Source organism: Phycodurus eques, chromosome 4 (genome assembly GCF_024500275.1).
Source record: "Phycodurus eques isolate BA_2022a chromosome 4, UOR_Pequ_1.1, whole genome shotgun sequence".
Lineage (NCBI taxonomy): Eukaryota > Metazoa > Chordata > Actinopteri > Syngnathiformes > Syngnathidae > Phycodurus > Phycodurus eques.
Genome location: NC_084528.1, coordinates 5,490,177 through 5,517,460, shown reverse-complemented (window position 1 = coordinate 5,517,460; position 27,284 = coordinate 5,490,177). Strand labels below are relative to the sequence as shown.

General features: G+C 39.8%; 1 protein-coding gene across 10 annotated transcripts in view; it reads left to right on the top strand.

Moving 5' to 3' along the window:
• Positions 1–27,284, top strand: part of LOC133401149 (intermembrane lipid transfer protein VPS13B-like) — a 482,547-nt gene that overhangs the window by 218,094 nt on the left and 237,169 nt on the right. For all 10 annotated transcript variants that reach the window (XR_009768384.1, XM_061673722.1, XM_061673719.1 and 7 more), the window contains 3 exons: positions 397–530; positions 19,960–20,194; positions 21,646–21,863. Coding sequence is in view for 9 of the 10 variants with exons in the window: in XM_061673722.1 (XP_061529706.1) it covers positions 397–530; positions 19,960–20,194; positions 21,646–21,863 (587 nt within the window). In the remaining variant the exon portion in view is untranslated. The remainder of the gene's footprint in view (positions 1–396; positions 531–19,959; positions 20,195–21,645; positions 21,864–27,284) is intronic.

Genomic DNA, 27,284 nt, shown 5'->3' with positions numbered 1-27,284 from the left:
TCAATCACAATGAACACCTAGCAAAAGACAACCATTCACATACATTCCCAACTAGTGTCACAGAGCAAGAATCTATCCTACACTGGATGCACAGTTGGTGCAAACGCTTGGTAAATACAGTCTTCCTGAGATTCAGTCAAGGCAATGGGAATTTAACAAATTAGGAAGTAATCAATCACGTATCAAATCAAAATAAAAGTAGTAGTACTTCTAAAGATCGCTGAACAGAACTTGTGTTTAGTTATCCACATGGCTATTCTTGATCTCCGACTGTTCAAGTGAACACACAGGAAAATATAATTTGTGTTGCTACTACAAACATGTTGATGAATGGATTGAGAACACACAAGCTGTTGTTTGAATCCAGTGTAATTTGCCTATTTCCCTCTTCTCCAGAATCTCGTCCCCTTTCCATTCCTATGAAGTTAATGCCTGACACCACAGCAGTAGAGTCATTGGCAACGTCAGAGGAACAAATGAAAGAGCTCATTGGCCAAGCCTGGGATTCTGTTAAACGCCTAACTCTACAGGTAACAAACCACACCCCGCTACTCTTTTGTATGTTTGTGGCATTATCAGCAGTGATGGAATGAAATCATGATTTCGCAGTTTTGGGCGCATGAGACTAAATTTTCACATAATTCAATCAGTTTTAGGGAAATCCAAAGGGTTGAGTTTTGAAAACCTGCACACGCACATTAACAGTCACTCAATCTAAAGTGATTTATTTTGGCCTGTCTCGCATTGTTTAACACAAGATACACCATTCTGCAGCTGCAGCGCCTCACATTATCTGGCAGAAACAATCACAATTGTCCGTGTTCTGGTGGCTGACAGGTTGACATTACGGTTGAATGTGTTGGAGAAAAACAACCGTTTTTAGATTCTTGCATACATTTTTAATCCTCTAAATGGTCTTGCTCTGCCTTACCTCTATGAGCTACTCCATCTCTATGCCCCTGCCCCGATGCCTGAGGTCAGCTGATTAGCTGCTTCTTCAGGTACCGATTCAAGGCGAAAGCTCAGAGGAAATAGAGCCTTTTCTGTTGCTGTTCCAATGCTGTGTGTGACCCCTCTGCACATTACAGAAGCCCCCCTCACTGTCCATTTTTAGAACTCGTCTTCTAAAGCCCATTTTTCCTCTTTGACTTTCAACAAGGCTTAAGACTCGTTTTATTGTTTTATTGTTTATATTTGTTGTGTTTTGTTGTTTTAAGTGATTTAAAAAATATATATTTTCAATCTGCGATTGGCTGGCGACCAGTTCAGGGTGGACCCTGCATTGGGTGAGATGCTGAGAGAGGTGCCAGCACACCCGTGAACCAATTATTATAAAGTTTTACCTTATTATGATTCTCCTTACCTTGAACAAGACTTTACACTTCACCGTGAACACTCATCATGTTACCCAATTTTACCTGCAAGCAACCTAAGCCTTTTCAGTTTAGGAGGAATACTGTCATCTTATGGAGAAGATGCACTTGGAGTTTCTCGTTCAGTATGCTCAGTTTTTTTTTTTTTTCTCCCAGTAATGACAGCATCTTCAAGTGGTCTTATTTAAATCGGCATCTTATTTGATGTGCCCCGCTATGCTGACGCCGATTCTGGCTGGGGAGCTTCATTCGTACACGTTTCTTCCGTAGAAGGCCTTGACAGAACGTGTGAAATGTGTTGGACCTGATCAGAACGTGATGGGCCAGGAGGAAACGTACTGGCATCCATGGTAAAACGTACGCCAAACTCAAGTGCATCTCGGGAACTCATCAGCCCCATTACCCCCGCGGTCCGTCACAGCGACTGGGATAGACCCTGAGAAACTGTCGCAAGACTTGAATACAGAAAAAAATGACCCAAAATCCACGGTATACTACATTTTGGGCAAACTGTGCTGCTGTGGCCGCCAGGAACGTAGTATGAATGTAGCATAACTAATTTTGAATTTATGTTACCGGTGGTTGGCGATCCATTGCAGGACTCTGGGCCATGCTATTCTGATATCTTGGCAATTACTCCTTTTTTAACTTTTCAAATCCTACAGCTTGTGCTTTGTCAAATTTCCAGTAGATGAAGAAGTTAGTGCAATTATCAAACCAGGCCACTATGTAAACCTTATAAATGACAACATTTTCATACTAATGACTCCCCCAAATTGCGCAATTGACTAAAATTTTAGTACAACATTCTTTTTTTCGGAGAGGTACCTTGCAGTGGTAGAGAATATTCAGTGTTTTTATTTACTTTTGAATGAGTTTATAAAAGATAGAAGCAGTGTCTTACCAGATTTATAGAAAAGATGTCGAGTAAATGGGTGAGTGAACCTTTTAGTATAAACATGGGTTTTTAGGGATGTCTAAACAATGTAATTGTAAGTTAATGTAAAATGCAAGTAAACAGCCAATGATGCAAATCCAACAGGCTTTACTAATTCCATTTAATTCTCATTGCTGGGACCACACAAACCGATGTATGTCAAACATGAAAGAGTGCATGACGTGTGTGAATTTGGAGGGAAAAAAAAGCTCCAATAACCCAAGTCTCATGTCAGGCCATTAAGCTGTTTACAGTACTTCCTCAAAAGTTAACTCAACCTTCTAATAGTTTGCCGAGCCCGTCATTGCCTCCACTTTCCTCTGTCCCCTTTGGCTGTACAACTGGGACCGCACCAAGCACAGCAGTAATTAGGAAACAGCCTACACTGTTGACATGGAGGTAGAACTGAACCAAACCGACAACCTGACAGCTGGTACCCCAGGCCTTGGATATCTCAAAACTTCAACCACTCTATTTATTTTAGTGCCACGTAAATAGAATACCTATTGGATCACACTTCTTCTGCACATGTGCATGTAGGAATTCGTTTCTTCCATCTTTTACAAAAGAGAAGTGTACCAAAGAAATACCTTAACAAGAAGAAAGTTGTATTTATCTTTTTGAAGAAGAGTTTACTTCATATTTTTTTTTCTCTACAGTGTCAGAGAATAATTAAAGCTTATTAAAAATAAGGACATGTGACTGCTGGTTATGATTTATAGGTCGCTATAAATATTGGGGCAAAGACACAATTCTCATCCTTCTTCATCAATTCTCACCACAATAGATTTGAAATGAAAGGAACACAATGTGCTTTAACAGCAGACTTTCAACTATAATTTGAGGATATTTACATCCAAATCAGATGAACGATGTAGGAATTACAACAGTTTGTATACTGTATGTGCTTCCCAGTTTTTAAGGGAGCAAAAGTAACGGGACCAATTAACAATCATAAATCCAACTTTCACTTTTTAATGATTGATTGCAAATCCTTTGAAATCAATTTCAGCCTGAAGTCTGCAATGCATAATCACCACCAGATGTTGGATTTCATCCCTGGTGATGCTACTGCAACTGTCTTTAGTTCCTGCTTGTTCTTGGGGCATTTTCCCATCAGTTTTGTCTTCTGCAAGTGAAATGCATTCTCACAGTATGCTTGGGTCATTGTTCATCTGCACTGTGAAGCGCCGTCGAAGCCTAAACGTCGGATACGGTCTTCCTTGGTAACACACGAAGACAAACAAGCTGACAGTGTAGATTTTTAATATTTCTACCGTTGCTTTGTCCTGGTCTCCTGCCAGCTGGCTTATCAGTCACCTGAACTGGAAGGAAAAAGAACTTGAATCAGTATTGGTGAATATGGAGATTGGTTTCACATAAGCCCTTTTGACGACTTATTGTGTCAATTGACAGATGTATGAGTTTCAGTTGATTCCCTGTGGATTGAGCAAACACCTCTGGCAACAGTAGCTTTTCTTCTAGCGGTGAAATGGTGGGAGTTGGCCAGCATTACAGGGCAATCATCGTTTCCTACTGTTTAGGAGTGTGAATGGCCAGCGTATACAGCCCTTTAAAATTAAAGCACGGTCATTTTTGACATTTGTTTTTTTTTGTTCTCCCTCTAGCGACCCGTGTGGTGGTGTGTGTGTGTGTTTGGGGGGGGGGGGGGGGACCTTGCCCAGAATTTCACAAAATTGCTCATCATTTATTCAAGCTGCAATCTATTAAGCCCAGTTTTATAAAACCTATTCGTTCATACATGAACACAAAAAAGTAGACCACACGTTCCCTTGCCTTATGGGGTGAGATGGTTGACAAAAGAAAAGAGGCGGTGGGCAGAGGTGCTGGTTGGCCTGGGGGGGGAGGTTCAGCAGTGGCTCCCTGCGTTCTCCTCCAGGTGTCTGATTTTGAGGAGTGCGGTGGAGCTCGGGGACCGCCCTGAATCCCTTGGTATGGGTGGTGTCCTGTCAGTCGAGCCCTTCTCGGGTGGGCCCCTGGGCCCATCATCCCCTCCTGGCTGGGTGGAGTGGGGTCATCCGTCCCCATCGTGCTGGCACCTCAATTCCAGGACACAGCTGACATTTATTGTGCATGCGAGACAGTGTCAATTCACTTGCTTGTGTCCACAGACACACCAATGGGAGTCAGTTGCTTGGTGTGGGGCCACTCCCTAATTGCTATAAACAACTCTTGCGACTTGTTCAACTTCTTGGGATGTCCCCTCACTTGCACTCCGTTTCTACAGATTTTTAGACTGTACATAGCCACTCCCACCACACTCCAGTTGCACAGCCTGGTCAACTACCTTTGTCCTCCTTTCTTCCCCTCCTGTCTCCCGCCTGTCCTATCCTACATTTTTCTGTTCTTCCCTCACAGGGTGTAGCTCTACTGTCCTGTACAAAATTCAAATCCATTGTAGTATGCATAGAATGCTTTGTTCGATTTTTCTTAGAGCTAGCTCTCTGTTCTTATTTATTTTTCCCTCTGTCCTCCCCTATCTTTTCGGTCACAACAACAGATGGTCTGCTGTAACTAGTAGATAACGTAAATGTGAAGCTGGTGTCTCGGGAGAGGGATAATGTCTGCAGTTTAGAATTGTTTTAATTTGGAAAGTGAAAGGTGGCATGGGGGACGACTGGTCAGCACATCTGCCTCACAGTTCAGAGGACTGGGGTTCAAATCCCGGCCCCGCCTGTGTGGAGTTTACATGTTCTCCCCGTGCCCGTGTGGGTTTTCTCCGGGCACTCCGGTTTCCTCCCACATCCCAAAAACATGCATGTTAGGTTGACTGAAGACTCTAAATTGCCCTTAGGTGTGAATGTGTGGACGAATGGTTGTTTGTTTATATGTGCCCTGTGATTGGCTGACGACCAGTTCATGGTGTACCCCACCTCTTGCCCGATGATAGCTGGGATAGGCTCCAGCACGCCCCTAGTTTACTTGGTTTGGACCACCGCTGCACTAGATTTATTTTCATATAAAAAGCTATCATGTTGGAATACTTATAAATTTACTTATACATAAATTTTTCCCCTCCTTAATGCATTGGCAAGATATCGGATTGGAACTCAATTTTAATATCAAATCAGGTAGCATCTAATTGACAAGACAGTGACTCAAAGAGAAGTTTCTCTGTTTCTGTTGCATTTTGGGGGAGTTTTCTGATTGAATCAGTTACATTCTACATTTTAATCAAGACATCTGTGTTCAACTTGTTGGGAGAAAAAAAGTACACAATTGACCTCTTGTGTTGGGGACAATTGTGTCTGTTTGACAAGTCTTGCATACTCTTTGTCACACCAGGCGCCGGCACGCACATAACCACACTTAATTATCTGTTTGCGGTAAACTATGTTGCTGATTGAACATGCACGCACTTCATTTAGTTCTGTGTGAAAGGCACAGTATGCTGGCTATACTGTTATGTCTGCGATACCCCAAATCTTGCAAAAACTCTTTTACATCTCCAGCTTCGCTATAGGCCTGAACCGGATAAGTGGTATGGTTGGATGTTTTGATGGATGAATGGGCTGTGAGTAGCATCACAAAAACCTTGACAGCTTTGACAGCCAGCGTGAAAGAGGCTTTAGGGTTTGAGAGGCAGGTTACTCCCGAGACAGACCTTTTAATGACATGGCTGATACATTGTGTTGACCTTTACACATTAGTTGAATTACCACAAAAGTTTGTCTTCATACATAAGATTAGAGTTTTCGCCTCGTCACAGTTTCCATGTCCAGTGTGCGTAATTCGATCTTTAGCCAAACTGTTCGCCTTCGCAAAGATAGATGAAAATATGCTCTCTTTATGCTTGTTTAACAACTGGGCTTTTACAGTTTATCTATTACGTCACCAGATTTTTGGAGTCTGTCTCGCTTTTCTTTAATCACACCTAGATGCAATTACAGGGTATTTTTGATGACCAGTTTTATCCCTTTACTATCTATGAGACTTCAAATGTGTAGACCTCATCACTGTAGAATACATTTTCGATTCTAGGTAGCGACTCTATTATTTTATTTTTTTTAACTCATGTTTACCCTGTATAAGTATTTCCCAAATGTTCATCTCATACTTGCCCATTCCTTCCTCGTTTTCCTTCCTTTCATCTCTTACTCTTTTCAATGTTTGTCCACAAGACACCCATGTTCCCACCCATGATAATAATTGCTTCTGATCAGGACTGTGAATTTATCTCAGGAATTTAGCAATAATTCCTTCTATTTAACACATGCATGTGTTCAATGTTGGCAAAGCAGCACGTTGCTCCCAAAACTGAAATGGGATCTACTTAAACAAAAATACTGTTGCCATGGAAAAATGCAGTAACACTGCTCCCTGCAGCTGCTATTTATTAATGAGTAGGATTTTTTTTTAGGGACAGAATGCAGAGGCATCAAAGGTAAAGTGATGGAAATGAGAAGGAAGTTGAGATGAGAAGAAGGAGTAACATACACAGAGGTTACTTTTAAGGAAGAAGTTAAGGGAGAGATCGAAGAGGACTACACTGTATTTTTGGTGTTGCTCTGATGGAGCTAGCCAGATGGTTTCCATGAACAGGATTTGACCCCCAGCTGGAGCATTTTCTGCAGGCACATTACTTCATCTTCTGCACCATCCCTCCATTTTATCATCCCTCCATTCAACACCTCATCTTCATAGTCAAGAAAATCTAACAGTTTCTGAAGGATTTACAATCATAACTAATAGCACTTTGAAACACTTTGAATAATTACAGAATCATATACTCATTAACTAATAGGATGTTTACTTTTGACTTTATTTGTGACGTTTAAGAAAAATGTAAGAACTTGAATCATTTTGGTGAAAATATGTTAGTAAAATTTATTTGAAGTATACCAGTTACATTTAGGGGTTCATGGGATAAAAACACACATAGTTTACTTAATATGACCATTATTTGACAGGTGGTCGCTTGTAACACTGACTCTAGATATGAACATGGAAAGCTGTTTAATGTATGAAAACCTTGGGAATTTTTCACACAAATACTAGGGCTAGAGTAGGTTCACAAACCAATTTATGTCCAACTTGTTATTGCACCGCAAAGTATCGAGTAAAAAATTATTTTTTTTTTACTCGATACTTTTTTTTTTTTTTTTCAAATAACATTGACAAAAAATACATGGAAAATGAAGGACCTGTATACTAACAGGTATAAGTGAATGAATTCAGTGGATATCAGAACTTAATAGGACTAGTTAATTTTTTAATATCAGTTTCCTTACTTGGTATTATACCCTTCACACTTAGACCATCATCTTGAAGCTTGAACGTTGACATGTTCCATCACTTGCCATTTTTAACTTAAAATTAAATCATTTGCCCAACTATGTTTATCTAATTGTTTGTACATGATAATGTACAACCCCAATTCCAATGAAGTTGGGACATTGTGCTAAACATAAATGAAAACAGAGTACAATGATTTGCAAATCATGTTTGACCTAAATTGAATTGAATACACTACAAAGACAAGATATTTAATGTTCAAACTGATAAACTTGATTGTTTTTAGCAAATAATCATTAATTTAGAATTTTATGGCTGCAACACGTTCCAAAAAAGCTGGGACAGGGTCATGTTTACCACTGTGTTACATCACCTTTTCTTTTAACAACATTCAATAAACGTTTGGGAACTGAGGACACTAATTGTTGAAGCTTTGGAGGTGGAAGTCTTTCCCATTCTTGCTTGATGTACAGCTTCAGTCTCAGTTGTCGTATTTTACGCTTCATAATGCGCCACACATTTTCAATGGGAGACAGGTCTGGACTGGAAGCAGGCCATCCATCCATCCATTTTCTGAGCCGCTTCTCCTCACTAGGGTCGCGGGCGCAAGCAGGCCAGTCTAGTACTATTTTACTACGAAGCCACGCTGTTGTGGTTTGGCATTGTCTTGCTGAAATAAGCAGGGGCGTCCATGAAAAAGATGTCGCTTGGATGGCAGCATGTGTTTCTCCGAAACCTGTATGTACCTTTCAGCATTAATGGTGCCTTCGCAGATGTGTAAGTTACCCATGCCATTGGCACTAACACAGCCCCATACCATCACAGATGCTGGCTTTTGAACTTTGTGTCCATAACAGTCCGGATGGTTCTTTTCCTCTTTGGCCTGGAGGACACGACAATTTCCCAAAACAATTTGAAATGTGGACTTGTCGGACCACAGAACACTTTTCCACTTTGCATCAATCCATCTTAGATGAGCTGAGGCCCAGAGAAGCCGGTGGCGTTTCTGGATGTTGTTGATAAATGGCTTTTGCTTTGCAAGTAGAGTTTCAAGTTGCACTTACTGATGTAGTGCCGAACTGTACTGATATTGGTTTTCTGAAGTGTTCCTGAGCCCAAGCGGTGATATCCTTTACACATTGATGCAGTGCCGCCTGAGAGATTGAAGGTCACGGGCATTTAATGTTGGTTTTCCGGCCTTTGCCGCTTACATGCAGTGATTTCTCCAGATTCTCTGAACCTTTTGATGATATTATGGACCGTAGATGATGAAATCCCTAAATTCCTTGCAATTGTACATTGAGGAATATTGTCCTTAAACTGTTCGACTATTTTCTCACGCACTTGTTCACAAAGAGGTGAACCTCGCCCCATCTTTGAATATGAATGGAATTCAAGGAAGCTCCTTTTATACCCAATCATGACATCCACCTGTTCCCAATTAGCCTGTTCACCTGTGGGATGTTCCAAACAGGTGTTTGATGAGCATTCCTCAACTTTGTCAGCCTTTTTTGCCACCTGTCCCAGCCCCAACGTGTTGCAGCCATAAAATTCCAAGTTAACGATCATTTGCTAAAAACAATCAAGTTTATCAGTTTGAACATTAAATATCTTGTCGTTGTAGTGTATACAAATAAATATAGGTTGAACATGATTTACAAATCATTGTATTCTGTTTTTATTTATGTTTAACACAATGTCCCAACTTCATTGGAATTGTGGTTGTAAAGTCAACATTTTAGATCATAGGGAACATTAAGGTTGTTTATATATATATTTTTTTTCAGGTTTAACTATTGCCATTTTTTACTGCTAAAACCCTAGATGTACCTTTTCAGTGTTATGCTTTGTCAGTTGGAAGTACACACAAAATTGTTTATGAAGAACAGCATGTACGTAACTTTGACTGGGCTTTATGCCAGTCAAACACATTTCCAGTTACACACACCATGGCATTCCAGAGTTTCAACCTGTATTCCAAATACCAATCTTTGACTGAACAATACTATGATTTCAAAACGTTGACACATAGTTCTGAACACAATGTCTCTACAGAAGTCAGTGTTAGTAAACGATAATACAGCCATTTAGACCTGTGCGTAATTTTGACACCAGCGGTCTTTGCCAGTGCCCATGTCATGTTACAAGCACCAGTAACAATCCACAGTGCACCACACATCATCGACATTTTTATCAACAAAGTGAATCATTTGTTTTGATCAAAGATAGTTAAAAACGTTTGACAGGAGGCCTTTATAATCGGAACCGAATCCAAGTTTAATAATAAGGATTAAAGTATGAGCGTAATCATGACCACATCCACAACACTTCTGTGACCCGTCAAAATTACCAGCGAGTCAGCAGTGCCGTCAGGAGACACAGAAAACAGCCTGTGCACTAGCGATAGAAAACGGTCGAAATTCACCAATCATTTCTCCTTCAACGAATCAAACAAGAAACCATCTAATTCTATACAAAATCGCTTTTCATCATCGCTAGTAACTTGACCGTTTGAGATCGAAGCTTGTAACATTTTGACATCATTTTCTCTACCGGCCCCTCCATGTTCCCATCAAGCTCAAATGCTGCCGTATGCTGGTCGTATGTAAGCTGAAAATGGTTCTGGGTGATCGATGTCTCAAAATAGTCGACCGGTTTTGTTATTTTGTCCAAGTCGCTCGAACGGAAATATGACCGACACTTAAAAATGTAAGTCAATATTGTCTCCTACTCCTTCTGAAGCATTTGATGGATCATTCTATGATTATTATTTTTGTAGATTAGTGCATCAATTCCAAATAGCCGTCGTAAAATGGTCGTTGTTTGTTTACAGTTATGAAATTGAGTGGCCGCTTGCTCGTAACGCGTTTTGACCGACAAAGTTAGGAGCACGATGCCTATTTCTAATAAGTGCCTCTAAGAAATCTCGCCTTGGAATGTCATTAACTTCTGTTGAGTGGTGGGCGCACCCTTTTAGCAGATATTGGCGAAGTGGTTGCATGATTTTGCCGATATTTTTCACACTGCGCTTATTTACGTTGATGACTGCTGAAATGTCACACTTCATGCTGGTCAAAAACCACAAACAGGCGTTTGACATGGTTTATTGCAAAATAATTGGAGGTGGAAAATTATTGATACAATATTATTTTATATCTACATGTTGATACCTGATTACTGAAGATACTGTTGTGTGTTACTATTTGATGCCTTTTAATGTATTTTGCCGTTAATAATTGCTCGTAACATTTCACCACATCCATGGAATAACCCATATATATATAATAAATATATATATATATATATATTTTTTTTTTTTTTTTTTTTTTTTTTTTCCCAGAAGTCGACTCAAGTAAAGCAGTAACACCTTTGGACACACTGATAATTTCATAGCCATGATTGATACAAACACCTTAGACTTTGTTTCTGGGCTACACTGGATAAGTGCTTACAGTATCCTCTTGATTGACCAACTGAAACACAGACACTTTAGAGCTCTGAGACCTGGCTTAATTTGAAGGAAACTTTTTCATAAAAAGTACAGTACTGACACAAATTTATTGCTCTATAAAAAAAATAAAAATAAATGTGTATTTTGGAATCCTTGTGTGGAAGTGAATCTGGACAATTTTTGTGGCATGCATCCACACTTTGCCTTGGGGTGTAAGAAGATGAAGCCTTGCCAAACAGGTCTGGTCAGCTCAGCTGAGGATTCCGTTTGGCTTGCTGTATTCCATCGCACTTCATAAATCAGCGATGTGCACTAAAACACAATTCATTCCATCCATTTTCAGTACCTCTTGTCCTCATTAGGGTCACGAGTGATCCAGAGCATATCCCAGCTCTCTCGGCAAGAGGCGGGGTCCACCCTGTATTGGTCGCCAGTCAATCATAGGGCACATATAGACAAACAACCATTCACATGCACATTCACACCTATGGACAATTTAGTCTCTATTTAACCTAACATGACATGCGTTTCAACATGCAAACTCCACCCAAGCCGAGATTCAAACCCAGAAAGTGTGGGGCAGACGTTTCACTGTGTTGTCCCACATTTCACTCCATTTCTAGTGCAGCCTTACTACCCTATCACCCAGTAAAAGGAAAATGTCTCTGTCTGGGCACTTTAGATTTAAAGCCTTTAAGGGCATCCTCTGGCCTAATTTGGCTGAGGCTACCCCTTTGAATGCATCTGTACTGGCTCAGTATGCCAGAAATGGTTGTGAGTTGATTGTTTGAGCTCAAAGGGTGGGATCAGCCGATGCAGGCCAGGCCAGCCGCACTCTAAGGCCACTGTTGGAATCAATAAACGTAGCGATCAAAGTTGCAATTAACCCACTGCGCTAACACAAACATCTAGGCCAGCAGAAACAAACAAAGCCTTCATGTCACCTAAAGCGTTTATTTTTGCAGATTTCCACCTCAGCCAAGGAGACCTCCAGTGCTTGTCAGCTTCTGTAAGCACTGTTAGAAGAGAGGAATGTGGGGCTTCAGGGATGGCTGACGGCTTTGCTGTGCTCCTGTGCCAGGCCACAAGCTTATTGCTGGTGATGGCATGCGGCCGAGAGCTAGCCTATTTCTTGTCAAAGGGCATCAGCCTTTCTCACAGTATTTTAGAAGCGAAGCAGTTTATTGAGGTGGCAACAAATGTGTGTGTATACATCCACACACCACAATGCACATCTGCACAGTTTCATCTTTAAATACACACATTAATCATCTACATTTCTAGAAGACACTATTTACACTAGTTTAGCCACTATTCCAAATGTGTTTTTGGATACAGCTGGGAATGCAGGCTGTCCAGAAAAAGGGGGAGCAAAAGGTGAACGGTGGGCGGGGTGCCCAGAGAGGTATTTGGGGGATGCTCCATGGACCTTCTGTTCATCCGACCAGCCACTTCGGAAACGCTGTCCCGTCTGGTGCAGGCACAGGAAGATTACATTTGGAGAGGTTTCAGGTTTTCAAAAACAAAAGGATGTGTTTTTCCGTTCACTGCCGATCCCCCCAGTGAGATTTTTCTCCTCCTGAGTTGCAAATGTTTTCACCGGGGATGCAAGGAGGGTGTTTCTAATTTCCTTTTGTACAGCTCTGTGTCTCTGGTTTTGAATAGATTTTTTTGCGTGTGTATGCAGTATGTGTGAGATTGCAAAGTGTTGGCAAAGAATTAGAGATCAATGTCAGATAAGTCAGTGAATGTGTAACTAATTTATTTTTTGTCTCTATGTGGACACTGTCTGTCCAATGAGAGTTTATGCTTTCTAGGTGTCAGGACAGAGGTTTTCAAACTGCCGCTACATGAAAGCAGTTGGCAATTGATCTGACCATATATATATATATATACACACTGATTATACCACAGGTTAAATGTCTGACTAAATGTTATGCCAGGGCTACGACAGAAATTATTTTAAAAAAGTGATGCATCAGGGTGATTTGTCAGCTAAACAAATATATATAGGAATTCATTATTCAATAAAGGTTAAGTATATTTAACAGTAATTTCTCATTGAAAACCGTTGTAAATGCTAACAATCCTAATGTATGTGCAAGTCTGCTTCTGCAGTGGTAAAAGGAACCAAAAGCATAACACAGAAAGATAAGATAAACTTGCTGGTGAAAATGGGTAAACATACAAGGTATGAGTGTAAGCTAGTAGTACATTTTTTTTGCAATAATGTCTCACTTTAAACCATGGGTGACAGACCCCAAATGCCTCGTGTGGTTGTAAGGAGGATGGTCATATCCTTTAAACGTATGTCTGTTTGTGCCTTAGCTTCCTTTCTGGTGGAAGCTGCTCTGTTGGAACTAGATAACTATCTTCACAAAGACTCAAGGGGGAAATGATACACGAGTCAGAGGATATGCTCTCACTCCTGCTCATTGACGGAGGAAGTAAGGGACATGTTGTAGGTGGTGGTGGTAGTGGTTGTGAAAGGGGAAAGTAGGGATTTGATTTGATTCACTCGTGGCTGGAATTGTAACACTATTTAATGGAGTAGAGAAGCGGTTCAGAATAAAAGTAAGCAGAAGTTGCCACAAAAAAGACAAACCATTTTAAGCTCTTTGATGTGACGCCAGGCTTAAAGGGAAGGGGGAGATACCGTACAAAAAGAGGGAAGAAAATGCAATTTAATTAATATACCCAACAACTGGATATACTTCTGTTTTCTTCGTGTCTCTTTTCTAGTAGTATTTATTCATTACAGACCAGCAGATGCTGGTGCTCTGATCCAGAATCCAGACTGAGTTAGTGCCTGATTGATTACAGATCAAAGTGCAAGAAGACCTTCTTACCTTCTTACACTGCTTCGTTTGAAGACTTAAAATGACGGGATCAGGGCCTAAGCGCGAGGATAAGCAATAGTCACCTCTGAAATAGTCTAGAGTCTGTCACTCAAAAGTGACATTCGGTTAAACTCTTTGGGGCAGTTATAAGTTGAACAGACTAGTGTTTGTTTGTGTGAGTTGTTTAACTTAACGCAGTGCACTTCATGCTGGAACAACTCGACAGCGCAAGGACCTACACGAAGATCCTGTTCGAGCTCTGCATTCAACACCATCATCCCCAAACTCCTCTCCTCCAAGCTTCTCCAGCTCAGGGTCTCGCCTGCCGTCTGCCCTCTACTCTTCTCTCTTTTCTCTCTCACGAACGACTTCACCTCAACGCACCTGGCTGTCAAACTCTGACATTTACACCACAGTCATCAGCCTTATCAAAGATGGTGACAAGTCTGCGTATCAACAGGAAGTGGAGTGGCTGGAGCTTTGGTGCGGCCAACACAACGTGGAGCTGAACACGCTGCAGATGATAGGGATGATCGTGGATTTCAGGAAACATCCTTCGCCATAGCTACCCCTCATGCTGTCCAGCTGCCTTGTGTCAACTGTCAAGACCTTCCAGTTACTGGGAATTATAGCCCAGCAGAAGATGTACTTCCTGAGACATCTGAGGAAGCATGGCCTGCCACAGGAGCTGTTGAGGCAGTTGTACACACCAGTCATTGAATTGGTTCTGTGTTCATCCACCACAAAGAAGAAAAAAAACAGACAGCAACGGACAGTCAGGGCTGGCAAAAAAATTACCCACCTACCAACTCCTGAGGACTTGAGAATGCTGCCAGGACTAAGACAAGGGCATGGAAAATCCTCTTAGACCCTCCACATCCTGGTCGCCACCTATACAGCTCCTTCCCTCAGGGTGGCGGTATCGAACAATGCAAGCTAAAACCATCAGATATTCCAACATCTTCTTCCCTCTTGTTGTTAACTTACAATTACAATTTCATTGTAACATGCTACCAATTTTGCACATCTCTGCCGTGACATTTCTACATTATTCATACACTCACTGTTTTATCACGCTACACAATTAGCACACTGTTGTTGTTGAGTACTGGCCACTTATTTGTTTGAGAACTCTCTGCACCATTTGCACAATTGTCACTGTACCAGTTCATTGCACTATTAGTCACTTTTGCTAATCTACTTTGCTGGAGGACTGCATCATTTGCACAATTGCCATTATATCACCATCATCACACAAATGGTCCAATTTTATTGCTCATTGACTCGCCTGAGAGCGCTGCCTGGAAGTCATTATGTGTATAGACATATATGTACATATATATTTTGTCACAGTGGCTGTTTTTTTTGCCATACTAGAGTGGCTCCAACTACCGGAGACAAATTCCTTGTGCGTGTTATACTATATTTGGCCAATAAAGCTGAATCTGATTCTCCTATTCTGGATAGCTTTCGTAAGAGGGAGTGCAAATATGTCAACTGTGTGTTTAGGAAGATATTCTTAACGTATGCCTTGTCTCTACAACAGTGGTGACAACTTTTCTAAATGTGATCTCATTATCACACCTCTGTTGTAGTTGCACATTTCTCAAGTGCACCGCTGTTGCACTCCTACTTCAGGGGTAAAAAAACAAATCTATTTAACAACTAGTAACCAGTTGTTCATTTAAATTTGCTCCATAATGTAGTGGCAGTTAACCCTTCAATTCAGTTTTATATCTAACACTGTATTTTATATTACCGGTATATGGCCAAATGACATGTGTTAGTTAGTCATTGCGCTTTATTTGTTTATGGGACTTTGTCTCTGGGTACTTGTCTCCCTTTTGAGGGTAAAACGTAAGTGATTTTGATGTAATTTATTATTTATTAGAAGGCTGGGTTTAAAGTTTAAGTCTCCAGGAAATTAAAATAAGTTCGTGTCCTCTGAAGCAATATTTACGCAGTTAAGCTGTGGCACGTGCGACTTCATATGGAGTTGATTGGTTTAAAGCTTACTTAATATAGAGTTCCTGATCAAAAAGGAAGTCATTCTGTCAATTTGAATGGTTTTGACAGTATTGGATATGCGTGCACACTCACTGACTCTGACGTTGTCTCCTTGTTTTCCTAAATCATTCTGTCGTTCGACGTATTAATTAACTGTAGCAATTCCAGGCTCATTTTATTTCTTTATTAAATTTCACCTTAACATTATGTCATGTGGTAAATGTAATTACAAATCCTATTCTATTTGCTTCACTAGTGAAGCCTTTATTGATATGTACATTTTCATTCTCGCACCTCTTCCCAACAGAAGACTAGAATCCCAATTACTCCTTGTACCCGAGTTATTTTCAGAGGCAATGTATTTCTAATTTATGCAGTTTTATTTCCATATTACCCCGAACCACTGAGGACAGAGTTGGGTAACAAATATTCCACACAGCAATTACACTCCTGAATTTAAGCAATTTTTTGTGCCCATTTCTAATTTTAGAATGTTCCTTTAGCATCACTTGGAAATCCTGCTCTTCCATGCGTTGGCCCTCAAATTATTATTAATTTTCCACTATTCTATTATGGACACAAATTTGTGAGTGGCTCTTGAGTCTAGTTTCATGTGGCAGCTGTGGGCCTCACGCCCTTAGCATCTGATGGAACAAAACTTCGGTCATCCTGGCATCGTTAGTTTCCTGTCCTGACATTGTGCATGCATGCGTTCTCTCTCAAAAAACATACACAAACCTGACATGCCCATCACCTCATACTAAAGAGACATACTCATACAGGCTAACTTCTTCCATTCTTTTGTTTATTTACTTGTTACCGAGCTGTTAAACATAATTGTGGGGAATACCATACTTAACCCGAGACAACCTCAACTGAACTGTTATACCTTTAGTTGAGACACAAAGCCCACACACCCATTCTCTGCTCTCTGTACTGAGTGCAAGCCACAGTCATTGTATTTCCACTGTGCATGCAACTACATAATTACCCTTAACACAAACAGTGGATTCCCCACAACTCTTCCAAACTCCTTTCTTTTCCTTTCTATCCCCGCTAGGATTTTTATCTGCAGCCTTTGCTCACAGCATGTCTACATGGACTTTCCATCTGGAATCAATGCCTGGTCATGGAGAGAGATCTATATGCCAAGCTTTGACCTTGACCAAAGGACTGATGCACATTTGGGCTGGGCGATGGCGTAAGATGGATATAGAGTCAGTCAGGGAAAGGGATGCTGTCAGTGGTTTGGCTATGCTCAAATTAATGATTTATTTGCAACATTTTGACCTCAGACTATTTCTGTCGTTGGATCTGTCAGCTCTGTCAGGTCTTTCAGGTTTGTTCGGAAAGTGCATGTTTCCCTCTCTCTGCTTATGAGTGAGACACAAGTCAAACATGAGACCACAGTGGATTCATGGACAGTTTTTTGAGGTAAACCACAGTGACCTGTTGTTAACAGTAGCTTGGAAAATGGGGTGAATGATAGCCAGTTAGCTATGCGGGCTTCCAAAATTAGGTTCATGACTGTTCAGTTGACATTTTAGCTTATGCTGTCCCTCAATTCCACTTGGATTGCTGGGGTAAGGAATGCAGAATATTTACATTATGCATAGAAACATACAATTGGAATTGAAACAACCATTACAGAAGCCTCAACTGGCGTAGTCATTTTATTTTCGTCATATTTCTTAGCAGTATTTGTCTTGATTCAGTTTCAGCCAGCAACTGTTGCCTTTTGCAGTTGGTATGGGTTACATTAAGTTTTGCTGAGGAATCTCCACAGTCTTAAAACTTGAATTAATCAAAGCACTGGCAAGACACTGACTTTCATTGCAGTCATTCAAATTTGATTTGTTGAACAATATTTCCTTATTCCACACTTCAAGATTTTCAGTAGCTGCTTGTTCTGATCCTCAGCATGTATATGTAATTGACTGTTATTCTTACCCATCAACTCTGTTCATTTCATCTACTTTTCTCAACAAGTATAACGCATATGTGGATGGAAGTACAATTTGAATGTGTGTTGCTTAATGCGAGATGTTAATTACAGTTTCAGCATCCATTTAATAATAATTTAAAAAAAAATGAATATTGCAAAGGGGAAATGATTTTTGACCAATATTGAGATCCGTTGTAAACACATGACATGAGAGCATGGACAAACTAAAACTATGATCTAGGTTGCATGCAAACAAAAAAATCCTTGTTGCTGTAAACACAATGGGCAAAATACTATAAATCCATATTTGCTGGTTGGTGCGATACTACAATTATGTACTTTATGTCGCACGATATACAATCTATGTCAGATGAGTGTTTGCCTCAGGCAGCCTTGAAGGGGTCAACATGAGTAAGAATCCTAGACCTTGCAGTTTTAGTATGCTTGCATTAACTATTTACAGTAACCCTGCTAACATCTGCAGTTGTCTCAGTAGTGTAAATTTATTTTCTTTCTGCGTTTAAGAGGATGTAAATGCAGATGCTTTATGTGCTCTCAAAACCACATTTGAAGAAGAAAAATGGAATACGAAACTGCGTTAGAGTAAGATTAACATCTTTCCCATCTTTATCGTTTTCTCTTATGTTTACCCCATTTCATTCTTTTTGTCTGCTCTTCTGTCAGTCTCGTGGAATTTTTATGTCTCAATCTTGCCTCTGTGTGCAGAAAATGTAACATAATTGCTTTTGTGCTTCTCTCACATGAATAAACACTCACCACAATAACAGCCCAAGGCAGTATAGCCTTATCATTTGTTGGTGTGGATGTCTGTAATTATGGAATTTATGCTGAGTGTTGTTTATATTAATGTTATGTATATGAAATGTGCTATGCCATGGACCTTGCATGCAGTCTCTACAACATTTTGAGGTTAAGAATGGCAAGCAGTGTGCTAGTTTACATAAGAAGGCACGTTCACTCCATACTTGCTGTTCTTTATATGATTGTTTTTGTCATGGGAGAGCGGGTAAATGGAAAAGGACCCCAAGGCAGACAACGAGCCGTAGAACGAATGAATTCTACTAGTACTTTAATAAACAAAAGGCGCACGATAAACGTGGACACAAAGTTCAACCAAAAGCAACGACGAAAAAGGGCGTCGTGAGCCGAGTTACTCAAAACAATAACAACTATACTGTGCGCTGGTGGACGGAGCCGCAGCGAAATGGAGTACCTAACAACAATAAATCCTACACAAGGATGTAAGCAAAACTAGTCAGAAAACAATTGTAAAAATAGCACAAGTAGGACGTACCACTGAACAGTGGGCAGGGAACTCGAGATTCTGAATACTAGGAATACAAACTGGACAATGGCAATATGCAGGACCGTATAATCTGACAATTCCTTTCCGCTGCTGCTGGGCTTTAAACCAAATGAACAGCAACACCAATTTAAGAACATAACAGTTTTATATTAAAGGCCTGTGATTGTTTTTTTATGCAAATCTTGACTGTAATTATGACTTTGCTATTGCGTTAGCATAGGTTAGTGAGACTACGTTCCAAGTTGTTTCGTCGCTGCCATGGGAATCAATGTGTGTCGTAAATTGAGTAAACTACAACATAACAATCATTACTACTTATCTAAGACAAATATAGCTACGTCAATTTTAAACGGAAACGTTCACATAGAAATGGGAACTTTATTAATGGCCATCTTGTTCATGTTCAAACTTGTTGACATTCTGTGCTTGTCTACAGCTTAAGAATAGTTATTTAATATCCTAGGAGGTGAAATTCATTTGTAATCTCTGTCTATAATTACATACATCTGAAAGTACACATGCAAAGTCAACAACCTCTTGCCTTCATATACAGTAGGTGGAGGGGTAAGCAGAGTGAGTCAATCATCTGCACTTTCACAATTCTGTTTTTCCATGTGTTGGTTATGGGCTTTATTTTGGACCGATGGCTTGAAAATGTTCTTTGTAACCTACACTTGGTTGATAACTTTCCAAAAACTTAATTGGCATATCCCTTAGATATATATTTTATGCTATTGTTGTTAGTAATGTTTCTCATTTATCTAATTGAATGTTACTAACTTGATCATCATGAGCCATGCGTTCCACTGTGTTTTCTCTCCAGTTGGAGCTGCAATCATGTTGTGTGTTCCTGCCCAATGACAGCCTTCCATCCCCAAGCACTATCATCTTTGGTGACATTCCTGGTACAGTGCGTAGTTGGTACCACAACCAAGCATCTATGCCAGGAACCCTTGTGGTCTGCCTGCCCCAGATCAGTGTCCTCAGTGCTGGGCACAAGTACATTGAACCGGTGCAGGAGCTCCCATTTGTGGTCTCCAAGCCCATCCTGGAAGAAGGTAACATTTCACAATGTATGCTATGAAATGCCTTTAAAAACAATCTAGTTTGTTAAAACCGTAACCGTAAGTTTAATTAATATTAGACTTTGAAAAATCCAATATAAATATAAAGAGCAACAGTTTGAGATGTGAATCTGAATCCATGTATTGGTTCGATATGTTTGATATGATTAGGAATTAAGTATAGTGGTATAAATTTCATCCAAAAAAATCACAACATAATTACAGATATCATTTATAATTGAAATGCCTGGGGACAATAATAGCAATGAGATATTATATGGAAATTCGTCATCATTATGGCCTTTTCATCACTAGGCAAACCTTTGACTGAATAGTACTCATTTACCATGACAAAAGACAAACAAACTTAAGTAGACCGGCTTTGAGAGATAGAGATAGATCCTTGCACGTGGTCTGCACACCTGGCAAAGTTGACATAAGCCCTGACAGTCCAGCAGTGTTTTTTTTTTTCTTAGAATAACAAGACTTGGGGGCACACCACTTTTTTTCATACCACCCCAGTGACATCAGAATTAGGCATACAGATTTTAAAAATCCAGGAGAAAAAATGACAACAAAAATAGTGACATCAGTAATCTTGGCAATATTGCTGGTGAAAGGATGGTTTTAGCAATATATTCCTACCGTTAAATATGTGCGTCAACACTCCTGTTCCATTGAATGTTAACAGATTATCTCAGCAATAGTTAATTAGAACTGCGTGCTCGAAATTCACACTCAAAAGTTTTGCTTTTTTTCCCTAGCAAGGATATACACACGTGGATAACATTGTTGGTACTGCTCTCTTCATGAAAGAAAAACCTACAATGATCACAGAAATAACTTGAATCTGACAAAAGTAATAATACATTTTTAAAAATGGCACAATTAATCCGTGACAATGAACAGAATTATTCCAATAAAAAACATAAAACAGGCCTTGACAAAAATGATGGTACTCATAGAAAAGATTGAAAATAATTTGATCATAGGGACGTTCAAACAAGATGTGTCCTCTAAGTAGCGTCACAGGTGACTTCAAACTTGTAATCAGTCAGTCGGCCTATTTAAATGGTGACAAGTAATCACTGTGCTGTTTGGTGACATGGTGCGTGCCACACGAAACATGGACCAGAGGACGTGAAGGAGAGAGTGGCTTTCGGAGATTAGAAAAAAAATTATAGACACGCACGTTACAGGAAAACGGGTAAGACCATCTACAAGCAGCTTGAGTCCAAAGTGGACTTTATGGGAGATGACCAAGGAGGACAGAGAGATTGGTGTTAACTGTTTGTTGCAGTCTGATTTAAAAATAAATACATAAATAAAATAATAATTAAAAAAAAACAAAAAAAAAACATTTCACCAAATTTCATCTGGTTATCTCTGGTTTTAACTTTGTTTGTGTAAATGTTCATGTTTTCTTTGATTTGTAACCCCACCAGGTGATGCTTTCCCATGGACAATTAGCCTGAGTCAGTTTAGTGTGTACACTCTGCTGGGGCAGCAGCGCAGTCTGAGCCTTCTCAAACCAATGGGGTGTACCTCCACGCTGGCAGTCACGTCACATAAGCCGCCAAACTGTTCAGAAGGAAGGCAGTCTTTTGTTGTCTGCCTTCATGTTGATCTGCAGCCCGTCCGAGTCACGTGCTCCAACCCTCAGGTGAGTCATAAATCTCACAAATCTCTGAATTAGCCAGCTACATCCCTTGTTTTATTTCCATTGAATATGTGCTGTACATCTTACCTGAAGACTGAAAAAATGAGCACGGTTTACAGTTTGCTTCACAATTCATATCTTTTCAAGTTGTAATTACCATTATTACCATGTTTAATGTATGTAATTAAATATGATAATAATGTAAACAATAAAGAAGGTTCATCCTACTCAGTCTTGCATTGCAGGTATCCCTGACTATAGTGCTCAGGTTACAGAGAGAGCTACACTGTGCTGATGCTCCAATCATGAACAGCTAATAGTTGACAGAAAGTCCTTTAAAAGCTTGAGTATATCTAATTTGAAATTCACGAGTTTAAGCCATGTAAATATTATATCAGCTCTAAATGCAGCTTGTAATAATATATGTAATATGATAAATAATAATGAATATAAATGACAATTATCTGTTGGTGTATGTTTAGCATGATGGAAATAATTTTTTTTTGATTGAATGTTTTCATTTATTTTCATGTGTATAGGGTTCCACCAATACCATATGCCTTTAATTGAACTCAGACTCGAAAACAACGCTTTAAACACCAATACCACCTTACCAGCCTGACATATAACTTTCAGACAGGTGGAGTAGTAGCCATGTCAGCTGTGTGGAGCTACTTTAAGTTAAAGTTTAAGAGTCTCTCGGACTGGCTCGGCTGCAAAGCGGTCCCATCAGAAAGTTGCTGTTGCATGGCACCACGTCGAGTAAAGAGACGTAAGCGATGATATGATAAAGTGTCATTTCAGTTCTCCTGTCACGGTTTTATTTTATAATTTGTGGCATTCTCCAGAAGATTTACATGATTAAAAGCATTTAAAAACAAAGGGGGGAAAAAAGCTTAGAAACATTTAAAACAGAGAAAAAAAATTAAGTACAATTAAAATAGCGTACAGTGCAAGAAATATCATTTAAAAGTAGAAATGCTCTAAAAAGCATGAGAAAAAAGAAGAATGTTTTTTTCTGGACTTAAAAACATTCACACCTTGGGGCTGACGTCACTTCTGTTGGCAACTTATTCCATTTTTGTGCAGCATAATACCTAAATGCTGCTGCACCATGTTTGCTTTTGAAAACTTTGTGCGCCACGATTTGACCTGAGTCTGTCGATCTCTGAGCCCTACTGGGTCTATATTCCATGAGCATTTCTTTCATGTATTCAGGACTTAAACCATATAGTGATTTATAGACCAATAGCAGAACTTTAAAATATATTCTGAAGCTGACTGGAAGCCAGTGTAAAGACTTTAGAATTGGAGTAATATGCTTTGACCTCTTTGTTCTGGTCAGAACCCAAGCTGCAGCTGTTTATGCTCTTTTTGGGGAGTCCCTTCAGAAGACCATTCCAATAGTCAGGTCTACTTGATATAAAACCATGGATGAGCTTCTCCTGGTCTGATTCACACATGCAGCCTTCACTCTGGATATGTTCTTCAGAAGGTAGAAGGCAGTTTTAGTGATTGATTTGATATGACTGTTGAAAGTCAGGTCGGAATCTATCAGAACACCAAGGTTTCGGACTTGGTCTTTGGTTTTTGTAGAGAGTGACTCCAGGTATTTGCTAACAGCAATCCTCTTTTCTTTATTGCCAAAAACAATTATCTCAATTTGTGGTTTAATTGAAGAAAATCTTGGCTCATCCAGTTATTTATCTGTTTTAGACAGTGACACAACACCTCAATTGAACTGTAGTCATCTGGAGACACTGCTAGATATAACTGTGTGTCATCTGCATAGCTATGATAATCAAAATTAAAGTTCTGAAGATTTTGACCCATGGGTAGCATATACAGGCTGAACAGGAGGGGTCCAAAAACTGACCCTTGAGGGACTCCATAGGCCATTGCCATTCGATGAGATTGAACACTTCCAATGGTTACAACATAACTTCCTCCCCAGTTAGGAACTGAACCATTTAAGGACGATTCCATGTAGTCCATGGATTGTTCCATTTTAGTTAGTAGTTAATTAATCACATTTGAATTGTGATCTTGATTTTGGCTGTTAAGATTAAATTAACCTGATAGTCGGGGATTTTTACATTTAAAATGCAGCCTATGCTGCATATGAATTTGAATCACTTTCTCAACCAGTAGTCAGGCAACCACCAGGGGGCAAACACATGGTTAAGGCTTTATTAAGCTGCCTAAATAACAGGTGAGCGACGCCCAGCGCACTCTGCAGAGGTAGCCTCAGTCAATCTCCGTGGAATTATGAGCTTGTGTCATGGCGAGAGAAGCAAGTACACCAAAAATTGAAAATGAGGAGTATCATGGTGAGGAGTTAGTGCCTCGAAAAGGGATCAACATGTTTTCTGGACATTTTTTTATTCAAGGCATGTTACCTTAAACAAGATGTAAAGAGTGCAGCAGAGTTGTCTACCTCACACAGTAACAGAGCTGCCAAATGTTACGGAAAGTCTGTATTTTGTCACGGAAATCACTGAACGTTGACTTGTTACGGCCGTAACACTGATTGTTCCGGATATTGGGGGGGGGGGAAATCCAGCGTCTTACATTACTGCCACGTCCACATTGAACAGCTGCTTGGTGCACGCAATTTTATTACACCCCCTGGCTGCCGAGCCATGGAGGCGAAAGTTCTCTTTGCGTCCGGTGTCAATGCATTCATTGTAAGTCATTGATCATCGACTCCATATTAGCGAATAATATACACATCTTACCATGCTTCTTACAAGTGTCACGAAGGGGGGACGAGGGGGTTGCTAATTGCTAAATGCTAATTGCTAAGCTATCGTTACAAGCAGTCGCAAATCATCGAAAAAAGTGATTTGGTGAAACAATACACTTGTCACATAGGTCTGGCTGGAACCGTGTTTTTGCGGAGAGTAACCAACATTGAACAACAAAATAACACACCAATTAATATGTTTAGAGATATAAATATAAAATAATACAAGTCCACACAGGACGCTGTGTCTGAACCAGAAATGAATTAGTCTGTCACTGCACACGTCACTTAAGAATGTGGGCAAGTTTAATGTATATTATTATTCATAAATATATGTAATATAAGATAACATTTATTGGTCACACAATGGGGAAATTTGCATAGTTTCAGCGGCATTCGTGGATATAGGAAATATAAATATGTAATATAAATAGCATGGAAGAGAAGACACAATTCCATTTCTTCTTCTTACATGTACTTCTTTTACGCGTACAAGAAGTACTGTACATTGCACAAAATAGAAAACAAAGCTATTGTCTAAACATCCATCCATTTTCTGAGCCGCTTCTCCTCACTCGGGTCCCAGGCGTGCTGGAGCCTATCCCAGCTATCATTGGGCAGGAGGCCGGGTATACCCTGAACTGGTTGCCAGCCAATCGCAGGGCACATACAAACAAACAACCATTCGCGCTCACATTCACACCTACGGGCAATTTAGAGTCTCCAATTAACCTACCATGCATGGTTTTGGGATGTGGGAGGAAACCGGAGTGCCCGGAGAAAACCCACGCAGGCACGGGGAGAACATGCAAACTCCACACAGATTGAACCCCGGTCCTCAGAACTGTGAGGCTGATGCTCTAACCAGTCGGCCACCGTGCCGCCTTGTCGATACATAAACTATTCAATTCAATCTAGCAGCATGTTATTTGTTTGTTTGCAAAATAGAGTGCTGAGTTTTAATTTTGACGTTTGAGATCTGATTAATGTGCTTGAATAGACTTGCGTTTATTTATTTATTTGATACCAGGGTTGAAAACAGAATTGGTGAATTAATATATAGACAGATATTTCTGAGAATGGAATGTCGTAATCTCATATAGTGGCATTTTGCCTCAGGCTGCAACTGCGTCCACCATTAAAAGGTTAATTTAATAAAAACATTTAAACGACAAATGTTGAAGCCATCATTTAGTCCCGATTATGATTGTGTCTGTCGCACGGAAATGTTCTTGGTAAAAGTTTGAAAACATGGAAATTCAGACAAATTTAGATGAATAGTTCTGGTAGTGAATTTTGATCGGTTGGCAGCTCTGCGGTAATACAACTAATCTATTCAACCATCTGAAACAATGGCAGAAAACATTACCAAATCAAAAGTACTGGACAAGAAATAAAGTGTGTGAATCCCTCGCACAATTTTTTTCTCCAAAGTGGCATGAACTACACTGTATGAACAATGACTGCGGTCAGGCCAGCCTCCAGTCGAAAAGAAGCCAGCCGCTTTGTGAATGTGAAAAGTAAACAAGAATGTGACACTACTGACAGACGTCTGTGTGAACCAATCAGCGTTTGTCAGCACAGCCCACACCGTCAAGAGTTGCTGGTTAGCTTAAGAAGACCCTCGGAAATAAATAACCCTTGGGGAACGTTCGGCACCCTGGTAGTTTTTCTCGGTAGAAACACAGGGAACTTCCTATGTACCAGGGTAGATAGGGAAGTTGCAGAAAATGTTCCCGCAGTGGAAAAGACCCTTTTACAAACTACTATCTCATATTAGCTGTTTTGACTGGGGACTCACAAAATAGGAACGTTGCTAACATTGCACAACAAGAAGCGCTATTGATCAGGTCGCTAGTCATTTTTTTTTTCTTTAAATGGTTGCTAAAAATGGCAACAAAGTCACTAAGTTGGCAATTCTGAACACAAGTTGTTGCTCTTGCTTGCTTGTACTGGTGACACGTGCAAATGAAAATAAAAGCACCACTGTCAAAATAAAATGTTCCATTATTTTGTTTTTACTTTTTATTTTGACTTCATAAAGACTGGACGGGCCGGATGAATCCAGCGGGCCATGCTTTGCCCAGATTGTGTTAATGGCTACGTTTAAGTGAAATGTGTAGCAAGACTGTAAAAAAAAAACATGCAGTTGGATGTTAAAACTAACAAGTTGTTACTCTAAAATGTGTTATATTTGCCTTGTTCCAGAAAGGTTTGTTTTGTGTCTTTGAAGAATATTTGATTAAAATAAAACCAATTTTTATCACAATTGCAAGATCTAACTACATTATCAAGTATCGTTATTCGGTATCAGTGAGTACTCAAATGTAAGTACTTGGTCTGAAATACAGTACGTTTTATTGGTGCACTCCGAAGTTCCTTTTCAGTGACAAAAATCAGTTTTAATTGCAAAACATAGTTTGTGTCATACAGTATTTATTTGATTAACATAAAGTAAAACTAAATACAAAGTTTCAAATTTGATTAATGTTTTAAAAGAATCCCACCACCATTAAATATTTGATATTTGTTTTTATTATGGGGTCTTGCATGGTTGTTGCGGTTTACAATTTCTGATGTCCAAAACGAAATAGGGTTGCTAATTTTATTTTTTATGGTGAGAATAACAAATGTTGCATTGTTTTTGGTGCATTTCTCTGTATGTTTGCATTTCTATT